The 24,235-nt window shown below is 40.8% G+C and overlaps 1 protein-coding gene across 3 annotated transcripts in view; it reads left to right on the top strand.

Annotated features, from left to right (window-relative positions):
* Positions 1-24,235, top strand: part of GTF2H3 (general transcription factor IIH subunit 3) — a 47,393-nt gene that overhangs the window by 19,856 nt on the left and 3,302 nt on the right. For all 3 annotated transcript variants that reach the window (XM_004459264.5, XM_058281263.2, XM_023589001.2), the window contains exons 3-9: positions 8,377-8,483; positions 9,671-9,837; positions 16,155-16,217; positions 17,130-17,159; positions 17,543-17,571; positions 19,843-19,917; positions 20,871-20,924. In XM_004459264.5, the coding sequence (XP_004459321.2) occupies positions 8,377-8,483; positions 9,671-9,837; positions 16,155-16,217; positions 17,130-17,159; positions 17,543-17,571; positions 19,843-19,917; positions 20,871-20,924 (525 nt within the window). The remainder of the gene's footprint in view (positions 1-8,376; positions 8,484-9,670; positions 9,838-16,154; positions 16,218-17,129; positions 17,160-17,542; positions 17,572-19,842; positions 19,918-20,870; positions 20,925-24,235) is intronic.

Below are 24,235 nucleotides of genomic sequence, written 5' to 3'. Positions count from 1 at the left end.
TTGCTCCCCTTTCTCAACAACACCCCCCCCCCCCGCCCCCTCTGGTTGTCTGCTTTCTCTGTCCATTCGCTTTGTGTTCTTCTGTGTCCGCTTGCATTTTTTTTGTCAGCGGCACTGGGAATCTGTGTCTTTTTTTTTTTTTTTTTTTTGGTTGCATCATCTTGCTGTGTCAGCTCTCTGTGTGTACAGCACCACTCCTGGGCAGGCTCTGCTTTTTTTTTTTTTCGCGTGGGGTGGCTCTTCTTACAGGGCACACTCCTTGCGCATGGGGCTCCCCTATGCGGGGGGCACCCCTGCATGGCACGGCACACCTTGTGCGCATCAGCCCTGTGCATGGGCCAGCTCATTACATGGGTCATGAGGTCCTGGGTTTGAACCCTGGACCTCCCATGTTGTAGGCATACGCTCTATCAGTTGAGCCACATCTGCTTCCCTAATGTTGATATTTTGACCTCTGCCCATAAATCGCAAATGTTCTTAGTGGCATCGAGAATGGTAAATCCTGTTCAGAAGGTTTTCATCTACTTTGTCCAGATCCATCAGAAGAATCACTATCTATGGCAGCTAGTCTTATGGTGTGTTTTTCTTAAATAATTTAAGACTTGAAAGTCAAAATGACTCTTTGATCTGTGGGCTGCAGAATGGATGTTGTGTTAGCAGGAATGAAGACAGCATTTATCTTGTACATCTCCGTAAGAGAGCTCTTGAGTGACCAGGTACATTGTCAAAGAGCAGTGATATTTTGAAAGGAATCTTTTATTCTGAGCAGTAGGTCTCCGTAATAGACTTCATATATTCAGTAAATCATGTAAACAGATGTGCTGTCGTCCAGGCTTTGTTCTTTCTTTCATAGAGCCCAGGCAGGGTAGATTTAGCATAATTCTTAAGGGCCCTAAGATTTTCTGAATGGTAAATGAGCATTGGCTTCAACTTAAAGTCACCAGCTGCCTTATTCCTTAACAAGAAAGTCAGCCTCTCCTTTGTAGCTTTGAAGCCAGGTATTGAATTCCCTACTCCAGGTATGTAAGTCCTACATGGCATCTTCTTCCAAGAGAAGGCTGTTTTTCATCTATGTTGAAAATCTGTTATTTAGTGTAGGCACCTTCATCAGTGATCTTATCTAGATCTTCTGGGTAACTTGCTGCCCCTTCTACATCAGCATTTGCTGCTTCACCTTGCACTTAAAAAATTTATTTATTTATTTATTTATTTATTTATTTATTTTTTATACCTCCCTTTCCCCATATGGTTCTCTCATCTGTCTGCTCATTGTTTGCTCACCTTCTCCCGGAGGCACTGGAAACTGAACCCAGGACCTCCCCCATGAGAGGCAAGTGCCCAGCAGACTGAGCCACATCTGTTCCCCACAGGCTGCAGTGTCTGCTGGCTTGTAGCATCTGCTCATTGCAGTAGGGGCAGCATCTCACTCACTGCAGTGAGGGCAATGTCTAGCTCGTTTGCAGTGGGTGTGGCATCAACTCATCTTCTTTTAGGAGACATGAAGACCCTAACCTGGGACCTCCCGTGTGATAGGCAGGCACCCAACTGGTTGAGCCATAGCTGCTTCCCCACCTTGCACTTTTATGTTAGGGTGATGGCTTCTTTCTGTAAACCTTCATGAACCTACCTCTCTTAGCTTACACCTTTTCTTCTGCAGCTTCCTCACCTCTCTCAGCCTTCACAGAACTGATGAGACTTAGGTCCTTATTCTGGATTAGGCTTTGGCTTAAGGGAATGTTGTGGCTGGTTTGATCTATCCAGACCACTAAAACTCTATCAAATATAAGTATGTATCGGGCGGCAGACTTGATCCAGTAGTTAGGGCCTCCGTCTACCACATGGGGGATCCGTGGTTCAAACCCTGGGCCTCCTTGACCCGTGTGGAGCTGGCCCATGAGCAGTACTGATGCGCGCAAGGAGTGCCCTGCCACGCAGGGGTGTCCCCGTGCAGGGGAGCCCCACGTGCAAGGTGTGCGCCCCGTAAGGAGAGCCGCCCAGCGCGAAAGAAAGTGCAGCCTGCCCAGGAATGGCGCCGGCCACACAGAGAGCTGACATAAGATGACGCAACAAAAAGATTCCCGTGCCGCTGACAACAGAAGTGGACAAAGAAGACACAGCAAATAGACACAGAGAACAGACAACCGGGGTGGGGGGGGGGGAAGGGGAGAGAAATAAATAAATCTTTAAAATAAAAAGTATATATTGCTTTCTTATCATTTGTGTGCCCACTGGAGTAGCACTTTTAATTTTCTTCAAGAACTTTTCCTTTGCACTCACAACTTGGCTGTTTGGTGCTAGAGGCCTAGCTCTCAGTCTGTCTCGGCTTTCCTCACTAAGCTTAATCATTTCTGGCTTTTGATTGAAAGTGAGAGATATGCGACTCTTCTTTTCACTTAAACACTTAGAGAGACCATTTTAGGGTTATTAATTGGCCTAATTTCAATATCGTTGTGTCTCAAGGAGTAGGGAGTTCCAAGGAGAGAGAGAGAGAGATGGAAAATGGCCAGTCAGTTCCAGTTATAAGTCAGAACACATAACATTTATCAATTAAGTTTGCCATCTTATATGGGTACCCCAAAACAATTACAATAGTAACCTCAAAGTGACAGATCACCATAACAGATATAATAATAATGAAAAAGTTTGGAATATTGCAGGAATTACCAAAATGTGAGAGACAAAGTGAACACATAATATTGGAAAAATAGCACTAATAGACTTACTTGACTCAGCGTTGCCATATGCCTTCAATTTGTAAATAACACAATATCTGCAAAGTGCAGTAAAGCACAATAAAATGAGGTACATGTCTAGGTATTTAGAAATATAAATTTCCCTCTGAGTACTGTCTTCACTGTATTCCATAAGTCCTGGTATGTTGTGTTTTTGTTTTGTCTCATGGTATTTACTAATTTCTCTTGTGATTTCTTCTTTCACCCACTGGCTGTTTAATAATGTATTGTTTAATTTCCACATATTTGTAATTTTCCAGTTTTCTTTCTGTTATTGATTTCTAGCTTTATTCCATTGTGGTCTGAGAAAATATTTTGTATGATTTCAATATTTTAAAATTTATTAATATTTGATTTGTGGCCTAATATATTGTCTATACTGGACAGTGTTCCATGTGCCCTTAAGAAGAATGTGTAGGGAAACGGACTTTGGCCCAGTGGTTAGGGCATCCGTCTACCACATGGGAGGTCCGCGGTTCAAGCCCCGGGCCTCCTTGACCCGTGTGGAGCTGGCCCATGCGCAGTGCTGATGCACGCAAGGAGTGCAGTGCCACACAGAGGTGTCCCCCGCGTAGGGGAGCCCCACGCGCAAGGAGTACACCCGTAAGGAGAGCCGCCCAGCGCGAAGGAGGGAGCAGCCTGCTGAGGAATGGCGCCGCCCACACTTCCCGTGCCGCTGACAACAGAAGCGGACAAAGAAACAAGACGCAGCAAAAAGACACAGAAAACAGACAACCGGGGGAGGGGAGGGGAATTAAATAAATAAAAATAAATCTTTAAAAAAAAAAAAAAAGAAGAAGAATGTGTATTCTGCTCTTTTTGGGCTGAGCATTCTATCTGTGTCCATTAGGTTTAATTGGGTATTAGTGTTGTTCAAGTCCTCTATTTCCTTCATGATCTTTGTTTAGTTGTTCTATCAACTATTGACAGTGGTTTATTGAAGTCTGCAACTATTACTGTAGAACTATTTTCCCTCAGTTCTGTCAACTTTTGTTTCATGTATTTTGGGGCTCTCTTGTGAGGTGCATATATGTTTATAATGGTTATATCTTCTTACTGAATTGAACATTTTATAAACATATAATGTCCTTTGCCTCTTGTAATCATTTTCAGCTTACAGCTACTCCAGCTCTCTTTTGTCTACAGTTTGTGTGGAATATCTTTTTCCCATTTTTACTTTAAACCTCTCTATGTCTTTGTACCTAAAGTAAGTCTCTTGTAGACAGCATATAGATAGGATCATGCTTTTCATCTAGTTTGCCAATCTTTGCCTTTTAATAGGGGAGTTTAAGCTCTTGACATTTAAGGTGATAACTGAGAAGAAAGAATTTGCTTCTGCCATTCAGTCATTTGTTTTTATTAAGTCTTATATGTTTTTATTCCTTAATTACCTTTTTTGTATTTACTTTCTTTTCTGTAGTGTACCATTTTGATTCCCTTCTTCTTTACTCTTCTTTATGTTTTTTAGTTATTTTCTTAGTTATTATCGTTGTTATTACAATGAACATCTGAAACTAATAACAACCTAGTTCAACCAGTACCAACCTAGTTGCAGTTGTATACAAACTTTCTCTTTTTATATATCTCTTGTCCCTCCCTCCTTATATTGTTATTGTCTCAGATTACATTTGTATACGTTGTGTGTCTATTAGTATATATGTGTGTGTTTATTTTAATTATTTATTTTTTAGGTACCAGGGGCCGGGGATTGAACCCAGGACCTTGTATGTGGGGAGCCAGTGCTCAACCACTGAGTCATATTGACTTCCCTGAGCTGGATTTTTCATTTGTTTTGCTTGTTGTTTATTTTTATTTTTTGAGAAGGCACCAGGAACCCAATCCAGGACCTCCCATATGGAAGGCAGGTGCTCAACTGCTTGAACCACATCCACTCCATAGCATATATTTTAAATGTTGTTTTAGGGAAGTAGATGTGAGCTCCCGTCTACCTTAGGTGCCTCCTAAAGAAGATGAGCAAGACAGCAAGTTGGTGCAACAGGCTTGCACTACAGTTTGGTGCGGCAAGTTGATGCAACAAGATGACACAAGAAACACAAGGACGCAAACATAATGAGAGACACCAAAGCAGGGGGTGGAGGTGGCTTAAACTATTAGGTGCCTCCCTCCCACATGGGAGGTTCCAGGTTTGGTTCCTGGTGCCTCCTAAAAAAGGAAGATGAGCACACAACAAACAGACACAGCAAGTGCAAAACAATGAGAGGGTGGGGAGAAATAAATAAATAATAAATCTTTTTAAAAAGTTATTTTACACATTTGCCTGTGAAATCATATTGGGGGGGAACAGTTACAAACCAAAAGTACAGTAATCCAGGATTTTATATTTTACATATGTAGTTACCTTTACCAGTGTTATTTCTTCTTAGTGCTTTGTGTTACTCTCTAGTGTCCTGTATTTCAGTCTGAAGTACTCCCTTTAGCACTTTTTGTAGGGCAGGTCTTCTGTTAATGAACTCTTTCAGCTTTTGTTTATGTGTTAATTTCTCTTTCATTTTTTTCTATTTTATTTTATTTATTTCTCCCACCTCCTTGTTTACACTTGCTATGTCTGTTCATCTTCTTTGTTTCTTTCTTCAGGAGGCACTGGGAACTGAACCTGGGACCTCCAATGTAGAAGACGCCTAATCACTTAAACCACCTCTGTTCCCTGCTTTCGTTTTGTCTCTCATTATGTTTTTTCTTCTTGTGTCTCTTGTTGCTCATCTTGCTGTGCCTGCCTGTTGCGTTAGCACTCTGTTTTGCTCATCTTCTTCAGGAGGCACTGGGAACCTCTGCTTCCTGCTTTGTTGTGTCTCTCATTGTGGTTTTCCTCTTGTGTCTTTAGTTATGTCATCTTGTTGTGTCTGCTTGCCATGCCTGTCCATTGTGCCAGCTTGCTGACTTCTTAAGGAGGCACTGGGAACTGAGAGCCATGGACCTCTCATGTAGGCGGGAGCCTGGTCACTTGAGCCACATCTGCTTCCTCTCCATTTTTTTTTAAGATTAATTTTTAAAATTTATTCCCCCCCACCTTGCTGCTTGTGTTCACTGTCTGCTCTCTGTGTCCATTAGCTGTACGTTCTTTCTGTGTCTGCTTGTCTTTTCATCTTCTCTTTAGGAGGTGCTGGGAACTGATCTTGTGACCTTCTGATGTGAGAGAGAGGCACTCAATCACTTGAGCTACCTCAGCTCCCTAGTTTGTTATGTCTCTTACTGTCTTTCCTCTGTGTCTCTCTTACTTATTTATTTATTTTGTTACGTCATCTTGTTGCATCAGCTCGCTGCCCAGGCCAGCTCTCTGTGTGGGCCAGCTTGCTGCATGGGTCAGCTTGCCTTTACCAGGAGGCCCCGGGAACCAAACCCGGGACCTCCCATATGGGAGCCCAATTGTTTGAGCCATATCTGCTTCCCTAGCTCTTTCATTATTGAAAGATAATTTTCCAGATACAGAATTCTTGTTGACAACTTTTTTTAAGTACTCTAAATATGTCATCCCACTGTTTTCTGGCCTCCATGGTGTCTGACGAGAAACTCACTGTTAATCTAATTGGGAATCCTTTGTATGTGACAAGTTGCTTCTTTCTTGCTGCTTTCAAAATCCTGTCTTTGGACTTCAACATTTTTTCTACAATGTGTCTTGGTGTAGATATCTTAGAGTCTATCCTGCTTGGAGTTTGTTGAGATTCCTGGATGTGTATATTCATGTCTTTCATTAGCTTTGGGAAGTTTTTGGCCATTTTTCTTCAAATATTTTTTCTGTCCTCTTCTCTCTCTTGTCCTTCTGGGACTCCAAAGATATGTATGACATACTTGATGGTGTCTCACAGCTCCCTCAGGCTCAGTTCATTTTTCTTCATTATTTTTCCCTTCTGCTCCTCATACTGGATAATCTCAATTATCTTGTCTTCAATTTTGCTGATTGTGTCTTCTGCCTGTTCAGATTTCTGTTGCTGAATCCATCTAAGGAGTTTTTTATTTCAGTTACTGTACTTTATAGTTCCAAAATTTCTGTTTGGTTCCTTTTTATAACTTTCATCTATTTTGGTCAGACAATGTTTTCCTAATTTCCTTTAGTGCTTTGTATATGGATCCCTTAGCTAATTAAACATATTTAAGATGGTTGACTTAATATCTTTGACTAATTAATAGTTCCAATGTTTGTGCTTCCTTAAGGATGGTTTCTGGCAAATTATTTTTTTCCTGTGAATGGACCATAATTTCTTGCTTCTTTGTGTATTTTGTAAGGTTTTGTTGATAACTGGACAGTCTGAGTATTATGTTGTTGTAACCCTGGAAATCTAGTTCTCCCACTCCTCTGGGATTGCTAGGGATTTATTTTTGTTGTTCTGTTTTGTTTTGAGTGCTGGAGTCATTAATTTGTGACTTTTCCAAACTATTTTTGCTCTCAAGTAGGAAATGGAAATAGATGATAACCAAAAATAAATAAATAGAGAGGGAGAGAGAAATTGATATTTCATCTGTAACATTCTTCTATCCCTTTTTCGGGACAATCGCTGTTTTCAAAGATGGGGGCCCCCTTAGTTATCTGAAGTTGCTGATTAAAAGAAGTAAGTAGCAATGATACTACACACCCCTGGGTTTTGGGGGACTAGGTCCTTATAGTCCACTCTGGCAGCAGCAAGCTGCACCAGGAGCCTGAACTGTGGTCCCCATTGCTGCCTGCTACACGCCTAAGGGTGGCTAAGGATGTGAGGGGTAGTACCCACCTCATGGAGGGTAAAATTGACGTTATTTACCCCATTTTACCAGCTTCTTCCTCCAGCTCTTCCCTGGGTGTTGCATTGTGTTCCACTAGTGTCTTGAGTTCCAAAATGGTTGATTCAGACAGTACCCGTGAGTTTAATAGCTGTTTTGGTGTTGGGATTGATTCCTGTAGCTTCCTACTCTGCCATCTACCCACAATTCTCTCTCATGTGTTTCATAAATTAATGATGTATAGACACTCTTTATTAAAATATTAACCCATTGCCTGTCATGTAGTTTTTCCAAGTTTAAATGTATAATTTCTCTTTCAGTATTGTTTATAGTGTCTATTTTTTTTGCCATATAGAAATTTTAATAGATTTTTTTTCATAATTGAATGAAATTTATCAATTTTGTTTTCAACCTAAAGTATTTCTTTCTTCAAGAAAACCTGCCTTAGTTCAGGATTACTTGCTTATGTTTCATAGTAGTATCAGTAAGTATGTGAATGTCATCTCCTGAAAGAAGGGATCTTTGGTTTGTTCTCTGTGTCTGGTACATAGTATAGGTGCTCAGCATAGTTGGTGAATAAATGAATGAAACATTTTTACAAATCACCCATCTAATTAGTATTTGTTGAGTATTAAATCTGTATGTAGTTTGCTAGTAATTTCATCACAGAAGACATAACATGCTATTCTCTAAATGTTATACAGAAAATATTTGGAATATTGTGCTGGTATAGAAATGACCTCATTTAAGTAAAAATAGAAAATGATAGTTTTCAAGTGTTTTTCTTATGACTTTGGAGGAGGTGAGCTCCTGAACAAATTTTTAGCAGTGAATAATGTTCTATGATTTAAATGAATTCCTAATCATTTGAAGGCCTGTCATAGTTATTTGGATAGCTAATTTATCTTTTTTATGTCTTGTTTTTCAACAGTTTACTCTATCAAAATGCATAGATGCTGTGATGGTATTGGGAAATTCCCATTTATTCATGAATCGCTCCAACAAACTTGCTGTGATAGCAAGTCACATTCAAGAAAGGTATGACCTTTCCTATTTAACACCTAATATTTATGAGATTTTGGTGCCAGTAGGCATGTACTGTTCATACTCTGTGTTGCAAAGTAAGAAATTTCTGTACCAGTGAACAATTGCCATAGCTTTCAGAGTCGGTTCCTGTACATTTTTATCAGGTATGAATATTGAAAGCCACATTATTTGATATATAATGGAGGTGCATCATATACATATTCAACTTATGCAGATTCCACTATATTCAGTAGGCAAAAAAGAAGAGAGCACCATCAAATCCCCTCTCCATTCATTATGTATCTGCCCTGGAGGGAGGGGTGGTTCTGATTTTCTTCAGCCAGCCTTGGCCCCTGCCTAACTCATGTGGGACTATATCACTGCTCTGTGTGTGACTCTGTTGGCTCCTAAAGCCCAGCCAGTTATAACATCTGGTGCTCTCCTGAAGAAACAGTGATCTTTTCTAACATTGGTATACGAACTGGCTGTGCTAGACTTCCTACAAGATGATATAGAGGTTTGTAGCAGATATGTATTTGTGATCATGTTTATGATCAGGGTTTTCATGAATATTTTTGACCATATTTCTTGTCATAACATGTACTGACTGTAGAACTACCCCCATGTAAGATATAGCTCTTCTGTGTCTTAATTAAATGTCACATCACAATACAAGTGACTTGTTTACGATTGTATTTCATATGAGGCTGGTGGGAAGGTCTCACATTTGCTTGGTTCTTAGTGGCTACTTCCCTTGGAGGGGTGAAAGAGCCTGTGGACTACTTCGTAAGTGCCCCTACTCCCATCACCAACCATACATTTTATCACAACAGAATGAGAAAGATGACAGCGTTTGGGTTAAGATATCAGCAAAAGGTATAACAGGCAAAGTTTTGTTTATATATAAAAATCAAAAGTGCCCCCCACATAATTCCAAAAAGCACTAGGAGTATATTTATTTTCTCCCATTTTTTCTTTAAACACTGGAACCATTAAAACGTTCTGTGGTAGTAAACTCATGCTTGCCAATTTGCCTATTTTGTATACTTTTTAAAAATACAATTCATTATTAAATCTTGTGAGTCCAGAATTGGTATGATTTTTGTTTGTTTTCTCTACTGAATTTCATTTTGATATTGAGTTAGGACAGTGATTCCTGATGTAACTAGGTTCTCCCCCTTCCCCTCCTCTTATTTTAGTCGATTCTTGTATCCTGGAAAGAATGGCCAACTGGGAGACTTCTTTGGAGACCCTGGCAACCCTGCTTCTGAATTTAATCCCTCAGGGAGTAAAGACGGAAAATATGAGCTGTTAACAGCAGCAAATGAAGTTATTGCTGAAGAGATTAAAGACCTAATGACCAAGAGTAACAGCTTTTTTTTCCCCTTTGCTATTGTTATTTGCAAATCTAGTTAAATTTGAAGGTCCTTAGGGATTTAAATCCAAAGATTTGAGATTCTTGATACTAGAACCAGGATGTGTTCTTTAGTATTTTTTAATAATAAACTTTATTTTTAGAGCAGTTTTAGGTTTACAGAAAAATTGCACAGAAAGAGTGTTTCCGTGTATCCCTCCTCCCACTCACATAGTTCCCCTATTATTAACATCTTGCATTGTGTGGTACCATTGCTAACAATTAATAACCTAATATGGATACAGTATTAGTAATGAAAGTACATAGTTTCTATAAGGGTTCACTTTGTGTTGTACAGTTCTATGGCTTTTAACAGCATGTAATGTTATATATCCACCATTCAGTTTCATACAGAATAGTTTTACTGCCCTAAAAATAGGCCCTGTGCTCCACCAATTCAATCTTCCATCCCTCTCTCCCCTGAACCTTTGGCAACCCCTGATCTTTTTACTGTCTCTATAATTTTGCCTATTTTTTAAAAATGATTTTCATCAAAGTTTGTATATTGTTTGCCTGCCCTCTACAGCATTTGACTATTGAGCAGACTCGCCTTCTTGAAACATACTTTTTGGTGTCTTAAGGATACTCATTGAGCTGTTTTTCCTCTTTTTTTAGACCAGTCCTTCTTAGTCTCCATTTCTGGCTTTTCCTTCATCTTGTCACTTATGATATTTACATGTTTTCTTATTTTCTTTTCTTCCTTTGTATGTTCTCATACACTTTTTTTTTTTTTAAAGATTTATTTATCTGTTTACTCTCCCCCCCCCCCCCCCCCCCATTGTCTGCTCTCTCTGTCCACTCGCTGTGTGTTCTTCTGTGTTTGCTTGTATTCTCATTAGGCGGCTCTGGAAACTGATCCTGGGACCTTCAGAGTGGGAGAGAGGTGATCATTCTCTTATGCCACCTTAGCTCTCTGGGAACCTTTTATCTTTTTTAATGTAATGTTTTATGTGATCTATTTATCTTTTAAAAGAAGACAATAAAAATAAATTAAAAATAAAAAAGATATCTTTAAAAAGAAGACAATAAAAAGAAATAAAAAAAGATAAATAGATGACATAAAACATTACATTAAAAACATAAGAGGTTCCCATATACCCCACTCCCCACCCCACCCTCAGTCCTCCCGCATCAATATCCCCTTTCATCAGTGTGGCACATTCATTGCATTTGGTGAATATACCCTGGAGCCCTGCCATACTGCACGGACCATAGTTTATTAGTTCACACTCTCCCCCTGTCCATCCAGTAGGTTATGGCAGGATATACAAAGTCCTGTATCTGTCCCTGCAGTATCATTCAGGACAACTCCATGTCCCGAAAATGCCCCATATCACACCTCTTCCTCTCTCTCCTGGCCCTCAGCAACTCCCGTGGCCACGATCTCCACATCAGTGATACATTTTCTTCCATTGCTAGAGTCACAACAGTTCTATAGTAGAATACTAGCAAGTCCACTCCAATCCATATTATATTCCTCCATCCTGTGGACCCTGGAATGGTGATGTGCACTCCACCTCTAAATCGAGAAGGGGCTTAGATCCCACATAGCTGATGGATGCGATTCTCCTGCTTGCAGTTGTAGACACTCTCAGTTCCCTGGTGTGGTGGTTGGCCACTCTCACCTCCCCATCAGCTGATTTGGGTAGGTCCAGGGAACTGGAGAGTAGGTGTTGCAACGCTGCTGAGGCTCAGGGCCCAGCTGGCATATGAAAAATCCAGAGATTCAAGTCTCCTGAGTAAGCACAATCCCCAGTGCCAATCACAGGTTCAGTAAAAGTGACAGAAGAGGCATGTATAGAGAGGTCCCATCTGAGTCCAACTCTATCACGATCAGGAGCATAAATTCCAAGGTAGGGCTCACTGGCAAAGCAATGAATTCAGAGCCATGTGTCATGACTATGGAACCTGTGTGTCTCTTAGCCCTCAGGAGCACCAATACCTGGGATTACATCTACCTTGGCTGTCTCTGCAGGCTATCTCTTGCTGAGACATGCATAAGCACAACCCCTCTGATGACCTCCTGACTCATTTTGAAGTCTCTTAACCATATAACCTCATTTGTCTTTACCATTTCCCCCTTTTATTCAAGGTCTTTTTCTAGTTGCATCACCAGCTGGTGATGATAGTAATCCCTCGGTGCCAGGGAGGTTCATCCTTGGGAGTCATGTCCCATGCTGGGGAGAATGTAATGCATTTACATGCTGAGTTTGGCTTAGAGAGTAGTCACATTTGAGCAACATGGAGACTCTCAGGAGGTAACTCTTAAGCACTCACAGCTCTAGGCCTAGTTGAAATTTCAAGCACACAGGCTCATAAGCATAGTCATCAGTATCAAGGACCCACCATTGGACCATCCTTCTTCACTGGTCTTTGTCCTTGCAGTTGGGAGATTGTTGCTGTTTCACTGGGGAATGTGACAGAGCTCCCCAGGATGGGAACTCAGCACTCCCTCAGTATCATGTGTAACTCTGTCTACTATGACAATACCAACGAACATCTGAATATATCTATAGACCCTATATGCATTCCCTGGAGAACTCCCTCCCACCCATGCATCCCCCATCTATGACACCCCACACCAGTGCTCCTCCCCTGCTTCCTGGTTTTCTTATTGTCTCTCCCCTGTGTCTCTTTTTGTTGCATCATTTTGCTGTGTCAGCTCTCCATGTTGGCCAGCACTCCTGCACGGGACAGCACTCATGGGGTAGTTCCCTGTGTGGGTCAGCTCACTGTGCAGACCAGCTTGCCTTCACCAGGAGGCCCTGGGTATCAAACGAGCCACATCCACTTCCCATCTTTTTGTTTTTTAAGATTTATTTATTTACCACCCCCCATTGTTTTGTCCTTGCTCTCTCTGCATCCATTCGCTGTGTGTTCTTCTGTGTCTGCTTGTCTTTGCTTTGGACAGCATTGGGAACGATCCCGTACCACCTCAGCTCCTTGGTCTGCTGTGTCTCTTATTGTCTCTCCTCTGTGTCTCTTTTTGTTGTGTCATCTTGCTGAGCCAGCTCTCCACTTGGGCCAGTTTGCCGCATGGGCCAGTTTGCCATGTGGGCGAGTTTGCCATGTGGGCCAACTTGCCTTCACCAGAAAACCCTGGGAATTGAACCCTGGACCTCCCATATGGTAGACTGGAGCGCAATTACTTGAGCCACATCCGCTTCCCCCACTCTTATCTTTTTTTAAGATTTACTTTTTATTTATTTCTCTCCCCTTCCCTTGTCCCCCCCAGTTGTCTGATCTCTGTGTCCATTCGCTGTGTGTTTTTCTGTGCTTGCTTGTATTCTTGTCAGCAGTACCCAAAATCTGTGTCTTGTTTTGTTGCGTCATCTTGCTGTGTCAGCTCTGTGTGTGTAGCACCACTCCTGGGCAGGCTGCACTTTTTTCACACTGGGTGGCTCTCATTACAGGGTGCACTCCTTGCGTGTGAGGCTCCCTTATGCGGGGGACACCCCTGCATGGCACAGCACTCCTTGTGCGCATCAGCACTGCTCGTGGGCCAGCTCATCATGGGTCAGGAGGCCCTGGGTTTGAACCTTGGACCTCCCATGTGGTAGGCAGACGCTCTATCCATTGGGCCAAATCCGCTTCCCCCATTCTTATCTTTATCATTTGTATATAAACACTTCCCAATCCACATCTCCAATCCAACCTTGCTTTTTAACTCCAAACGTCTCCATTTAGGTGTCCCACAGGCTGTTAAAGTTACCCTGCCCCAAACTGGTTTCATGCTCTTTTCCCCCATTACACCACCATTTCAATTCCCTACTTCTGTCACACCCATCCACCTAGTGTTCTAAATTCAAAGGTTACATCTTTTTTTTCCCTCACATCTAGCTCTTATCAGCTGTGAAATCCTATCAGGTTACCTCAGAAGTATGTCCAGAGTATAGCTCAGTGGTTAAACACCTGCTTCCCTTGTATGAAGTCCCAGGTTCACTCCCCGGTACTCTATCTCCAAAATCTGACCCCTTGGGTTGTTCTTTGTCTTCTAGGTCAGCTTTCTCAAACCTCCACACTATTGACATTGAGAGCTGGCCAGTCCTTTGTGCTGGGGGCTGACCTGGGCTTTGTAGGATATTCAGAAGCCCACCTACATGCTAGTAACGGCACCCCAGTCATGACAACCAAATGTGTCTTCAGACATTGCCCAATGTCCCCTGGGAGGCACAGTCACCCCAGGTTGAGAGTCTGCTCTAAATTATTGTAACAGCTTCTTATAACAGTTTTCTTACTTCTCTCTAACCACACTGCCCCAGAGTTAGCATCCTGAAAATCAAAGCTGCCACCCCCTGCTTAACGACCTTCACTGGTTGCCTGTAGGCAGTGGTTTTCAAACAGAATCTCCTGGGGAAAGGCAAACCTATATAGAGACAGAAGGCAGATTAGTAGTTCCCTGGGGCCGGTTTGTGGGAATGAGAGACAACTGCAGTGGGCCCCAGGGATCTTTCTAGGGTAATGGAAATGCACTAAAATTGGATTGTGATGATGGTTGCACAACTCTATGAAGAAAAATCACGGAAATTGTGTACTTGAAAAGAGTGAATTTCATGGTCTACAAATTATACCTCAATAAAGCTGATAAAAATCACCTGGAGGTTTGTTAAAGTGCTTCTGATTCAGTGGGTCTAGGGAGGTCCTGAGATTTTGCATTTCTAATAAATTCCCAGGTGATGATGCTTCTGTGGCTGGTTCTAGGATCTTACTCAGAACCATTGGCCTCCAGGCTCAAGTCTTAGCTTCTTAAAGTGGTGTTCAAGATCCTTCATTTTGAATGGAACATTAAAAAAATAAAGACAAAAAAAAAATCCTTAAGGATCTGACCCAAACCTTGGGGTAGCCATTCTTTTTTTTTAAATTTCTCTCCCCTTCCCCCTGCCCCCCGCCCGGTTGTCTGCTCTCTGTGTCCATTTGCTGCATGTTCTTCTTTTTGTCTGCTTCTGCTGTTGTCAGTGGCACCGGGAATCTGTGTTTCTTTTTGTTGCGTCATCTTGCTGTGTCAGCTCTCTGTGTGTGCGGTGCCACTCCTGGCAGGTTGCACTTTTTTTGCGCTGGGAGGCTCTCCTTATGGTGCTCACTCCTTGTGCGTGGGGCTCCCCTACATGGGGGACACCCCTGTGTGGCACGGTACTCCTTGCACGCATCAGCACTGCGCATGGGCCAGCTCCACACGGGTCAAGGAGGCCCAGGGTTTGAACCACGGACCTCCCATGTGGTAGACGGACACCTTAACCACTGGGCCAAGTCTGCTTCCCCAGAGGCACTATTAAGAAATCAAATTCCTAAACCTGCAGCTCAAAAGGGTGGGGAGCCTAGATGTATGCTATCTGTGCTGACAGGCTGGCAGCTGGTTTATAAGAATTGCTACCCCGGGAAGCAGACTTGGCTCAATGGATAGGGCGTCCGCCTACCACATGGGAGGTCCAGGGTTCAAACTCAGGGCCTCCTTGACCCATGTGGAGCTGGCCCACGCGCAGCGCTGATGCACACAAGGAGTGCTGTGTCACGCAGGGGTGTCCCTGCGCAGGGGAGCCCCACGCGTAAGGAGTGCGTCTCGTAAGGAGACCTGCCCAGTGTGAAAGAAATTCTAACCTGCCAGGAATGGCGCCACACACACAGAGAGCTGACACAACAAGATGACGCAACAAAAAGAAACACAGATTCCCGTGCCACTGACAACAGAAGTGGACAAAGAACATGCAGCAAATAGACACAGAGAACAGACAACTGGGGTTGGGGGTAGAAGGGGAGAGAAATAAATCTTTAAAAAAAAATAGTGCCTCTGGTTTTGTTTTGTTTTCACCTGGGGCCTCCCATAAACAGCTGCCTTCCTCTTTGATTCCCATAGCCAGATAAAACCATTTTTCTCGTTCTCTTTTTACTGGCATGGCAGCTCTTTGAGATTTTGAGGAGAGAGAGGAGTAGCAGGTAGTGGAACAAGGAGAGCAGGGAGGCACAGAGCCCAGTGAAGGCTGCTGGCCAGGCACTCAGAGTTCTTGCCATTTTGTACCACTTACATCATTAATAAAGATTTATCTTTCCAAATAGCACCAAAATATTTTAATTTCAAAAAAGCTTTTAAAAGTTGCTTTAAGCATTATTTAATTCTCTGAACATTACTGAGAACAAATTGCTGTGTTTTTAAAAACCAGTTTGAAAATGTCATTGCTTGATTTCATTCATGAAAAAGAATGCTGTGGTTTGAAAATTGTTTTAGATCAAGAAAGTACTTAAAAACTTAATATTTTTTCTTTTATTATTTGTAGGTGACATAAAGGGTCAACATACAGAGACTCTGCTGGCAGGGTCCCTTGCTAAAGCCCTTTGCTGTATCCTTTGAGTTAAAATCATTCAGAAGGTATTTTCCGTAATATACATATCTTGTGATATTTCTTAGAACCTTGCATGTTCATATTAATGGGAGGCAAGACTATTCTAAAGTGGTAGATAAGAAATAAATAATTTATCTTGGCTTTGAAATATTTTTAAGACAAATAATTTAAGAATTAGAAAACTCTGCAGTTTCTCCTGTATAGCTTTCTACCCACAAAGCTTCTTCAGAATGCTTCCTTGTTTCTTACTTTGATAAAATGTTTTGTTTTAAGATTTTATTTTCATCTTCCTTGCATTGGAGGCAGTATTTGATTTTAAAAGCCATTACTGACCCTGTGGCTTAATTAATGAAGAACTACTTCTCCAGAAACAGTTGGATTTTTTGCACTTAGAATAGGGTCAAGAACACGTTTCTAAGCATTTCAATTTTATGTGTGATTGTATAATATTCTCCCAGGCTTGTGTAATTTAATTTTTTTAAAGTTTTTTTGAATAGTGTTGAGTGATACCTTTGTCTTAGACTTTAATTCATGGTGCCCAAATCATCATTGTATGGTTTTCAAATTCCTTATCTCATTCTGTTAGGTTGGTGATTAACTTATAGTTCCATTATTTAAATTTAGGACACAGTGAATGATTACAGGAAAATAAAATATTGGCAATTTAAGTTTTCTGGGAAAAAGATCACATTTTGATCAGATTACAAACCCCAGTTGATTGCATAGAGTTAGTATTGGAAGCCCCCAATCACTCTTATTTTGTGTGTTTATCACAGTAAATGGAGCATTTCTTTTTTTCATCTAGGTGGATGCTAGGCTTATTTAATTAAAATTTGAAGGTATTTTTCTGTTTAATATAAATATTTATGAAATAAAATATTTTTTATTCCTTAATACTAAGAAAATAAGACATTCATAGAATGAACAAGGAAGTTAAAGGTAGGAGTCCATGTTTTCCTGTGAGAACTATAATTCTACTTATTTTACTACCATAAGGATGGTGGATTGTTTGAAAATTGGTTATACAACTCAGGGGAGTACAGTGGTTGAGTACTGGCTTCTCACATACAAGGTCCCAGGTTCAATCCCCAGCCCTGGTACCTTAAAAAAAACAAAGCAAAACAAAAAAACCATATGTCTATAATAAGATTCAGTTAAATTATAATCCTTTAAAATTTTTATTATGGTAGTATATATAACATAAAATTTATCATTTTAACCATTTTTAAGTGTGCAATTCAGTGGTATTAATTATGTTTACAGTATTGTACTACCATCACCACCATGTGATGGTGATGATATCTCTTTTTATCTCTTTATAGATAATCAGGAAATGAAATCAAGGATTTTGGTAAGATAAAAAAATCATTTTTATTTTTATATATCAACTATAGCCAATTAGAAAACAAAGGCAGACCCTTTACAATAGGGACAATAAAGCATTATGTATGCGGAATTAGTGAGTCATGTGTAAAACTGATATGAATAAAAACTTTCAAATTTTGAGAGAAATGAAATAATTGAATAAGTGGACAGATATATTTTTGAATGTCAATTTTTCCAAAATTAAAATGTAAATTCAGTGCAATTTCAGCCAGAGCATCAGTGAGATTATTTTCTTGGCAGAATGGGAGGATTTAGAAAATAAATAGTTGATCTGGAAGAATAAATCAATGAGAATAGCCAGGAATTTTCTGAAAGAGAATAATAAGTAGGGACTTGGCTCTGTTAGGCCTTATCACACATTATAAAGCTACAGTAATAGTGTGGTACTGGTACAGTAACAGGAAAACAGAAAATGGGAAAAACTAGGGTTCAGAAGTAAAACCAGGGAAGTAGATGTGGCTCAAGCAATTGGGCTCCCGTCTACCGTATAGGAGATCTAGGGTTTTATACCCAGGGCCTCCTGGTGAAGACAAGCTGGCCCATGTGGCAACCTGACCCACGCAGAGTGCTGGCCTGCACAGAGTACTGCCCCGCACAGGAGTTCTGCCCTGCACAGGAATGCTGCCCCGTGCAGGAGTGCTGCCCTGCACAGGAATGCTGCCCCGCACAGGAGTGCTGCCCCGTGCAGGGGTGCTGCCCCGTGCAGGAGTGCTTGACCTATGCGAAGAGCTGGCACAGCAAGATGACACAACAAAATGAGACACAGAGAAGAGATAATAAGAGACGCCACAGATCAGGGAATGATCGTCTTTCTCCCACTCTGGAAGTTCCCAGGATCGGTTCCCAGAGCCACCTAATGATAATATAAGCAGACACAAAAGAACACACAGTGAATGGACACAGAGAGCAGACAATGGAGGGAGGGGGGAGAAATAAATAAATAAATAAATCTTTTGAAAGAAAAAAGAAGTAAAACCAAGTACATATGGGAGTTTGTCTTTTGATAAAGGAAGCACTTCAAATGAGTGGGAATAAAATGGATTATTCAATAAAAGGGGTTTGACTGATTGGCCATTTGGGGAAAAACAAAGCTGGATTCCTATCTCACTGCTATTCCTAAATACATTCTAATATAAAGTTCAAACATTTAAATATAAAATCTTGAGTAATAAAAGGGCTAAAAGAAAAATATATGTTTATAATCCTGGGATGATGAGTGCCTTGCTAAGCATGATGTGAAACTTTAAAGGAAAGATTAATACCCCAGAAAAACAAAACCCCAAAACAAAAATGAAAGAAAAATTATTAGAATAAGTATTTGTAGCATACCTACTAGACAGAGGATTAATAAAATATCTCTTAAAAAAAAAAAGACCCTAATAAGTAATTTTTAAAAGACAAGCTTTACTAGAAAAGCCAGTAGAAAACATGAGCCATCTGCAAAAGGAGAAATGTAAATGGCTAGTTAGCAATTGAAGATATGTTTAGCTTTACTAGTAAACAAAGAAATATGAATGTAAAATAATGAGATTTTTATTGTTTGCTTTGCTTATTTAAGCTCAGCAAAAATGAAAAAGCTGGCAATGTTGTGGATTGGTTATTCTCATGTATTGCTGATGGAAGGATAATCCGATGCAACTCTTCTGCAGGGCAATTTGTCTATCTGTGTCAAAATTACATGTGCATACACTTTAGCACTCTTACTGATGGCTTCAGGATATAATCAGAGAAGTGTGAAAAGGGTATATAAGAGTGTTTATCAGAACTTTGTTTGAAACTGAGAATTGAAAATTGCTTAACTGTCCTCTATAGATAATTACTTAAATGGTGGAAATCTGTGAAGTGGAATTTAAGCAGGATGATATACTTCCAAATTCATTGACATGAGATTTTTTTTCCCTACATACTACTGACTAAAAAGCAGATTGTGGAACTGTAGTAGGATGTTACCCCCTTATGTGTATGTGTATTTAGGTGTGAGTGAATGCACTGCCCACTTAGATGCTGTCTAGAAGGGTGTTCATAAAAACATTTTAACAGGGATTATCTCTGGGTGGTGGGATTTTGGGGGAATTTTTCTGTCATCTTTATACTTTTAGTATTATTTAATAATGATAACTAGAAAAACAAATTAGAAAAATAATATTGGTGGTAGTTTGCAGTATATTTTGATGACATTTGAATGAGAATATAAAATGTGCCTGAAGGTGGTTACAGAAGTGTGATTTTTTTTTAGGTGATCAAAGCTGCAGAGGACAGTGCATTGCAGTATATGAACTTCATGAATGTAATTTTTGCAGCACAGAAACAGGTGAATTGAGAGCCTTCCTCTTAAAGAATAATTTGAAAATTTCATTTTTTGAAGACCTACTTAAAGAGGTATTTTGATGAAGTAGCCTTATTAATGGATTTTTCCTAGTCATTTCTCTATTTTGGGTCTGGACCCCATGAGAATCTGATGGGTCCTCTGATGGGAGTTCTTCACAGAAAAATGTACTCTAAAAACAATTTTGCATATAATTTCAGTAACTCCTTCTAGCTTATCCTTGGACCCTGGGCTAAGAACCCTTGGTTTTACCACTTGCTGCATAAACTTTACCTCAGTTTCTTTGTTTCTTTCAATGAGGTCTGTAAAGATTTGATATTTTGACTTTGCAAATAACTGAAACATTCAGATGAATTACCACTAACATTTTTTTCTTTGTTTAAAAATGAAATAGAAAATGTCCTTAAAACTTCGGTTTTAATCTAAAATGCTTTTATAGCTATGCTTAATAGTCTTCGTTTTGGAGTGGCAGCATAATAAGAGTGAAAATAATGTGGGCTTTTGAAACCTAAAGTAAACTACAGACTATAGTTAATATAATAATATTGTGTGATCATCGGTTGTGACAAAGGTGCCACACTGATACAAAATATTAATAGGGAAAACTGCATGTGGGAGTGGGGTATATGGGAACTTTGTACAGTCTGAATGATTTTTCTGTAAACCTACAGCAGCTCTAGTTAAAAAATAGAATTTTTGAAAAGTGGGCTTTGGAGATGGACAGACTGGGGTCACAGCTCTGCCACTCATTGGCTCTGTCACCACAGCTGGCCAATTCCTGAGTTCTTCAGCTGCAAAATGCAAATAGTGCATATGCTTTTATTATGCATATTAAACAAGCTATTTTTAAGAATAGAATATGACACATGGTAGAGTCTCAGCATAGGTAAGCCCTTATTGTTGTTATTCCTCTCATGATTTCAAAATGTTCATTTCAGAGTATTTTGATAGATGCCTGTGTTTTAGACTCTGATTCGGGACTCCTCCAACAGGTATGTTTTAAAAGAATGCTTGGTTTTGGTGAGTGTGAAAGCATGGTATGTTCCATTACCTTTCACTAAATGCCTTTCATCATTCTTCACACATTTTTATTTTTTATTTATTTAATTTTTAAAAAAGATTTATTTATTTCTCTCCCCCCCCCCACACTCCAGGTGTCTGTTCTCTGTGTCTATTTGCTGCATCTTCTTTGTCCGCTTCTGTTGTTGTCAGCGGCACGGGAATCTGTGTTTCTTTTTGTTGCGTCATCTTGTTGTGTCAGCTCTCTGTGTGTGCGGCACCATTCCTGGGCAGGCTGCACTTTTTTTGGTGCTGGGCGGCTCTCCTTATGGGTGCACTCCTGGCGCCTGGGGCTCCCCTACGCGGGGGACATCCCTGCGTGGCATGGCACAGCATTCTTTGCGTGCATCAGCACTGCACATGGGCCAGCTCCACACGGGTCAAGGAGGCCCAGGGTTTGAACCATGGACCTCCCATGTGGTAGACGGACGCCCTAACCACTGGGCCAAGTCTGCTGCCTCTTCCCACATTTTTAGAGTGATACTATACGTTACAGCCTTAACATCTCTCTGGTCACTTTAAAATTTGTATTTACATTTTGCATAATGACTTGATTGACTTGGTTTTTTTTTATTTTAAAGATTTATTTTTATTTATTTAATTCCCCTCCCCTCCCCCGGTTGTCTGTTTTCTGTGTCTTTTTGCTGCATCTTGTTTCTTTGTCGTCAGCGGCACGGGAAGTGTAGGCAGCGCCATTCCTCGGCAGGCTGCTCCCTCCTTCGCACTGGGCGACTCTCCTTATGGGGCACGCTCCTTGCACGTGGGGCTCCCCTACACGGGGGACACCCCTGTGTAGCATGGCACTCCTTGCGCGCATCAGCACTGCGCATGGGCCAGCTCCACACGGGTCAAGGAGGCCCGGGGCTTGAACCGTGGACCTCCCATGTGGTAGATGGACGCCCTAACCACTGGGCCAAAGTCCGTTTCCCTTGATTGACTTGTGAGAGTGATTCACCTACTAAAAAGAATTCATACAACACAGAATAGTCAATAAACATCTCTTAAACTCTCATCAGCCTGAAATTACCATGTCAGGTGAACAGCATTTCAGAACTTCCTCTCTATACATGCAGAGATTGGAATAGATCACTAAGCAGGCAGTTTTGCAAAACTAGGGCTGTCCTTTCCATCTGTGCTGTTTACCATGGAGCCACAAGCCATGTGGGGCTACTGAGCATGTGAAGTGGGCAGATGCGCATGGTCTGGATTGAGATATGCTCTAACTATAAGATATACAATGGATTTCAAAGACTTGGTCTGAAAACAAGAGTATAAAATATTTCGTTAAATAAAATGTATTAAAGTTATTGTACCTGTTTCTTTTTCTTTTAATGTAACTACTAGAATATTTAAAATTCCATGTTGCTTACATACCTGTATATTTCTGTTGGAGAGTGCTGCTAGATGTTGCTTTTTAATCAAACGTATGTAACTGAATTTTAATTTAACCAAATGGGGGGAAAGCCCTGAAGTAAGACTGAAGAAATTACTGGACTTTTGGTAAATGTTTTTGACCAAAATAAACGTTATTTCCAAAAACAATCAATTAAAAGAACAAAACTGCAAAACACACTGAGGGATTGTCCTACTGCTTAAACTGGATGGTAGGTAGGTACAAGGTGTTGGTTTTATTATTCTTAAAACCATACTTACACATTATGTATTGTGTATGCTTGCATACAGGATGTTTCAGTATTTAAAAATCAAAAGGGTGTTTAAAAGGTTATACTGTCTTCACTCCTAGATGAGATTACCTGTGCCACCTGTAAACACCACCTCTGTGGTCCTAACCCTCACCTGCACCTCTCTGGTTCAGTACCGGCCTCTCCTCTGAATTCCAGTCTTGCATATTCAGCTGCTTATGCAACATCTCCTCTTGGACATCTAGCAGGCACCTCGAACTTACTATGTCTAAACAGAACCTTGGTTTTCCCACATAGCCTCTTGCAGCACCGTACTCAGTGGGTCAAGCAAAAAAAAACACCTGAGTTTCCCTCGTCTCCTCTCTTCCTCACCTTCCAGAGTTCCCTTCAACCCATCAGCAGATGCTGCTGCTTCTATTTTTAAAATCTATCCTAAATCCCATCGCCTCCCTTCTCCTCCATTGTTACCTCTTAGATAGGTGATTGCAATAGTTTGTTAACTGCTGTTTCTGTCTGCTCTTATCCTTGCCCACCAAAGTTGGGTCAGAGTGAAGCTTTCAAAATACAAGGTGGATCATGTCACTCACTTGCTGACCCCTCCTCTGGCATCCCATCACACTTCCACTGAACCACAGTGTCCTTGCCATGGCCTCCGAGACTCTGTGAGCAGGCTGCTCATTGCCTTCCCACATACTCGCTTCCTTGCTCGAGTGCTGCAAACACTAGGCCTGTTGCCACCTTAGGGTCTCTGCACTCGCTGCCCCCTCTGCTTCTCGAGCTCCCCCTCAGGTATCTGCATGGGCCACTCGCTGCCTTCATTCAAGACTTTGCTTCTGTGCCATCTCAGAGAAGCCTTCCCTGACAATCCAGTGTAAAGCGGCCCACCCTGCTGCTCCCTGTCCTTTACCCAAATTCAGTTTTCTTCAGAGAAATTGTCATAACCTGTACTAGAATTTCTGCATTTCCTTGTCTGATTTACTCTCTGCCTTCGCTGTTAGAATGTCAGCTTCACGAGGTCAGGGACACTGTCTTATTTACTGCTGTCACTCGAGCCTAGGGCAGTGGCACATGGCATTGTGTCATGTGTTAAATGAGTAAATGAATCTAATGAACCAATTTCTCCAGAATTACACCATCTGAGAACCATCAAGATTCCAAAACCAAGACTGATCTTTCAGCATAAATTGAAGTACCAGCACATCATAGAGGGAGAATTATGTTTATGAAATAAAAGAATGATTATTGGCAAAACTCATTAAGGTAGATAGGAAATCTGACTTAATATAGATAGGAGAACATGAATGTTTTTCATCTTTAGGGAAAAAATACTTCAACAGTGACAAAAGTTTAAAAAAAAGAGGAACAGATTCAAAAGAGTATATTTTCCTAAAGAGGACACAGTATAACTACCTGAGAATTTCTTCTTATATAATAAAATTAAAATATAATGAAAATTAAAATATAAAACTTTTGTGTCTCAAAGATTCCAACAAGAAAGTGTAACTCTTACACCTTGAAAGTAAAAGACAACCCAGTTAAAAAAATGGGCAAAGGATTTGAATGTATTTCTCCAGCGAAGATGCACCAATGGCCAATAAGCC

The sequence above is a fragment of the Dasypus novemcinctus genome, chromosome 19, assembly GCF_030445035.2.
Source record: "Dasypus novemcinctus isolate mDasNov1 chromosome 19, mDasNov1.1.hap2, whole genome shotgun sequence".
Taxonomy (NCBI): domain Eukaryota; kingdom Metazoa; phylum Chordata; class Mammalia; order Cingulata; family Dasypodidae; genus Dasypus; species Dasypus novemcinctus.
The sequence above is the reverse complement of the archived record's forward strand: the minus strand, read 5'-3'. Positions and strand labels throughout refer to the sequence as shown.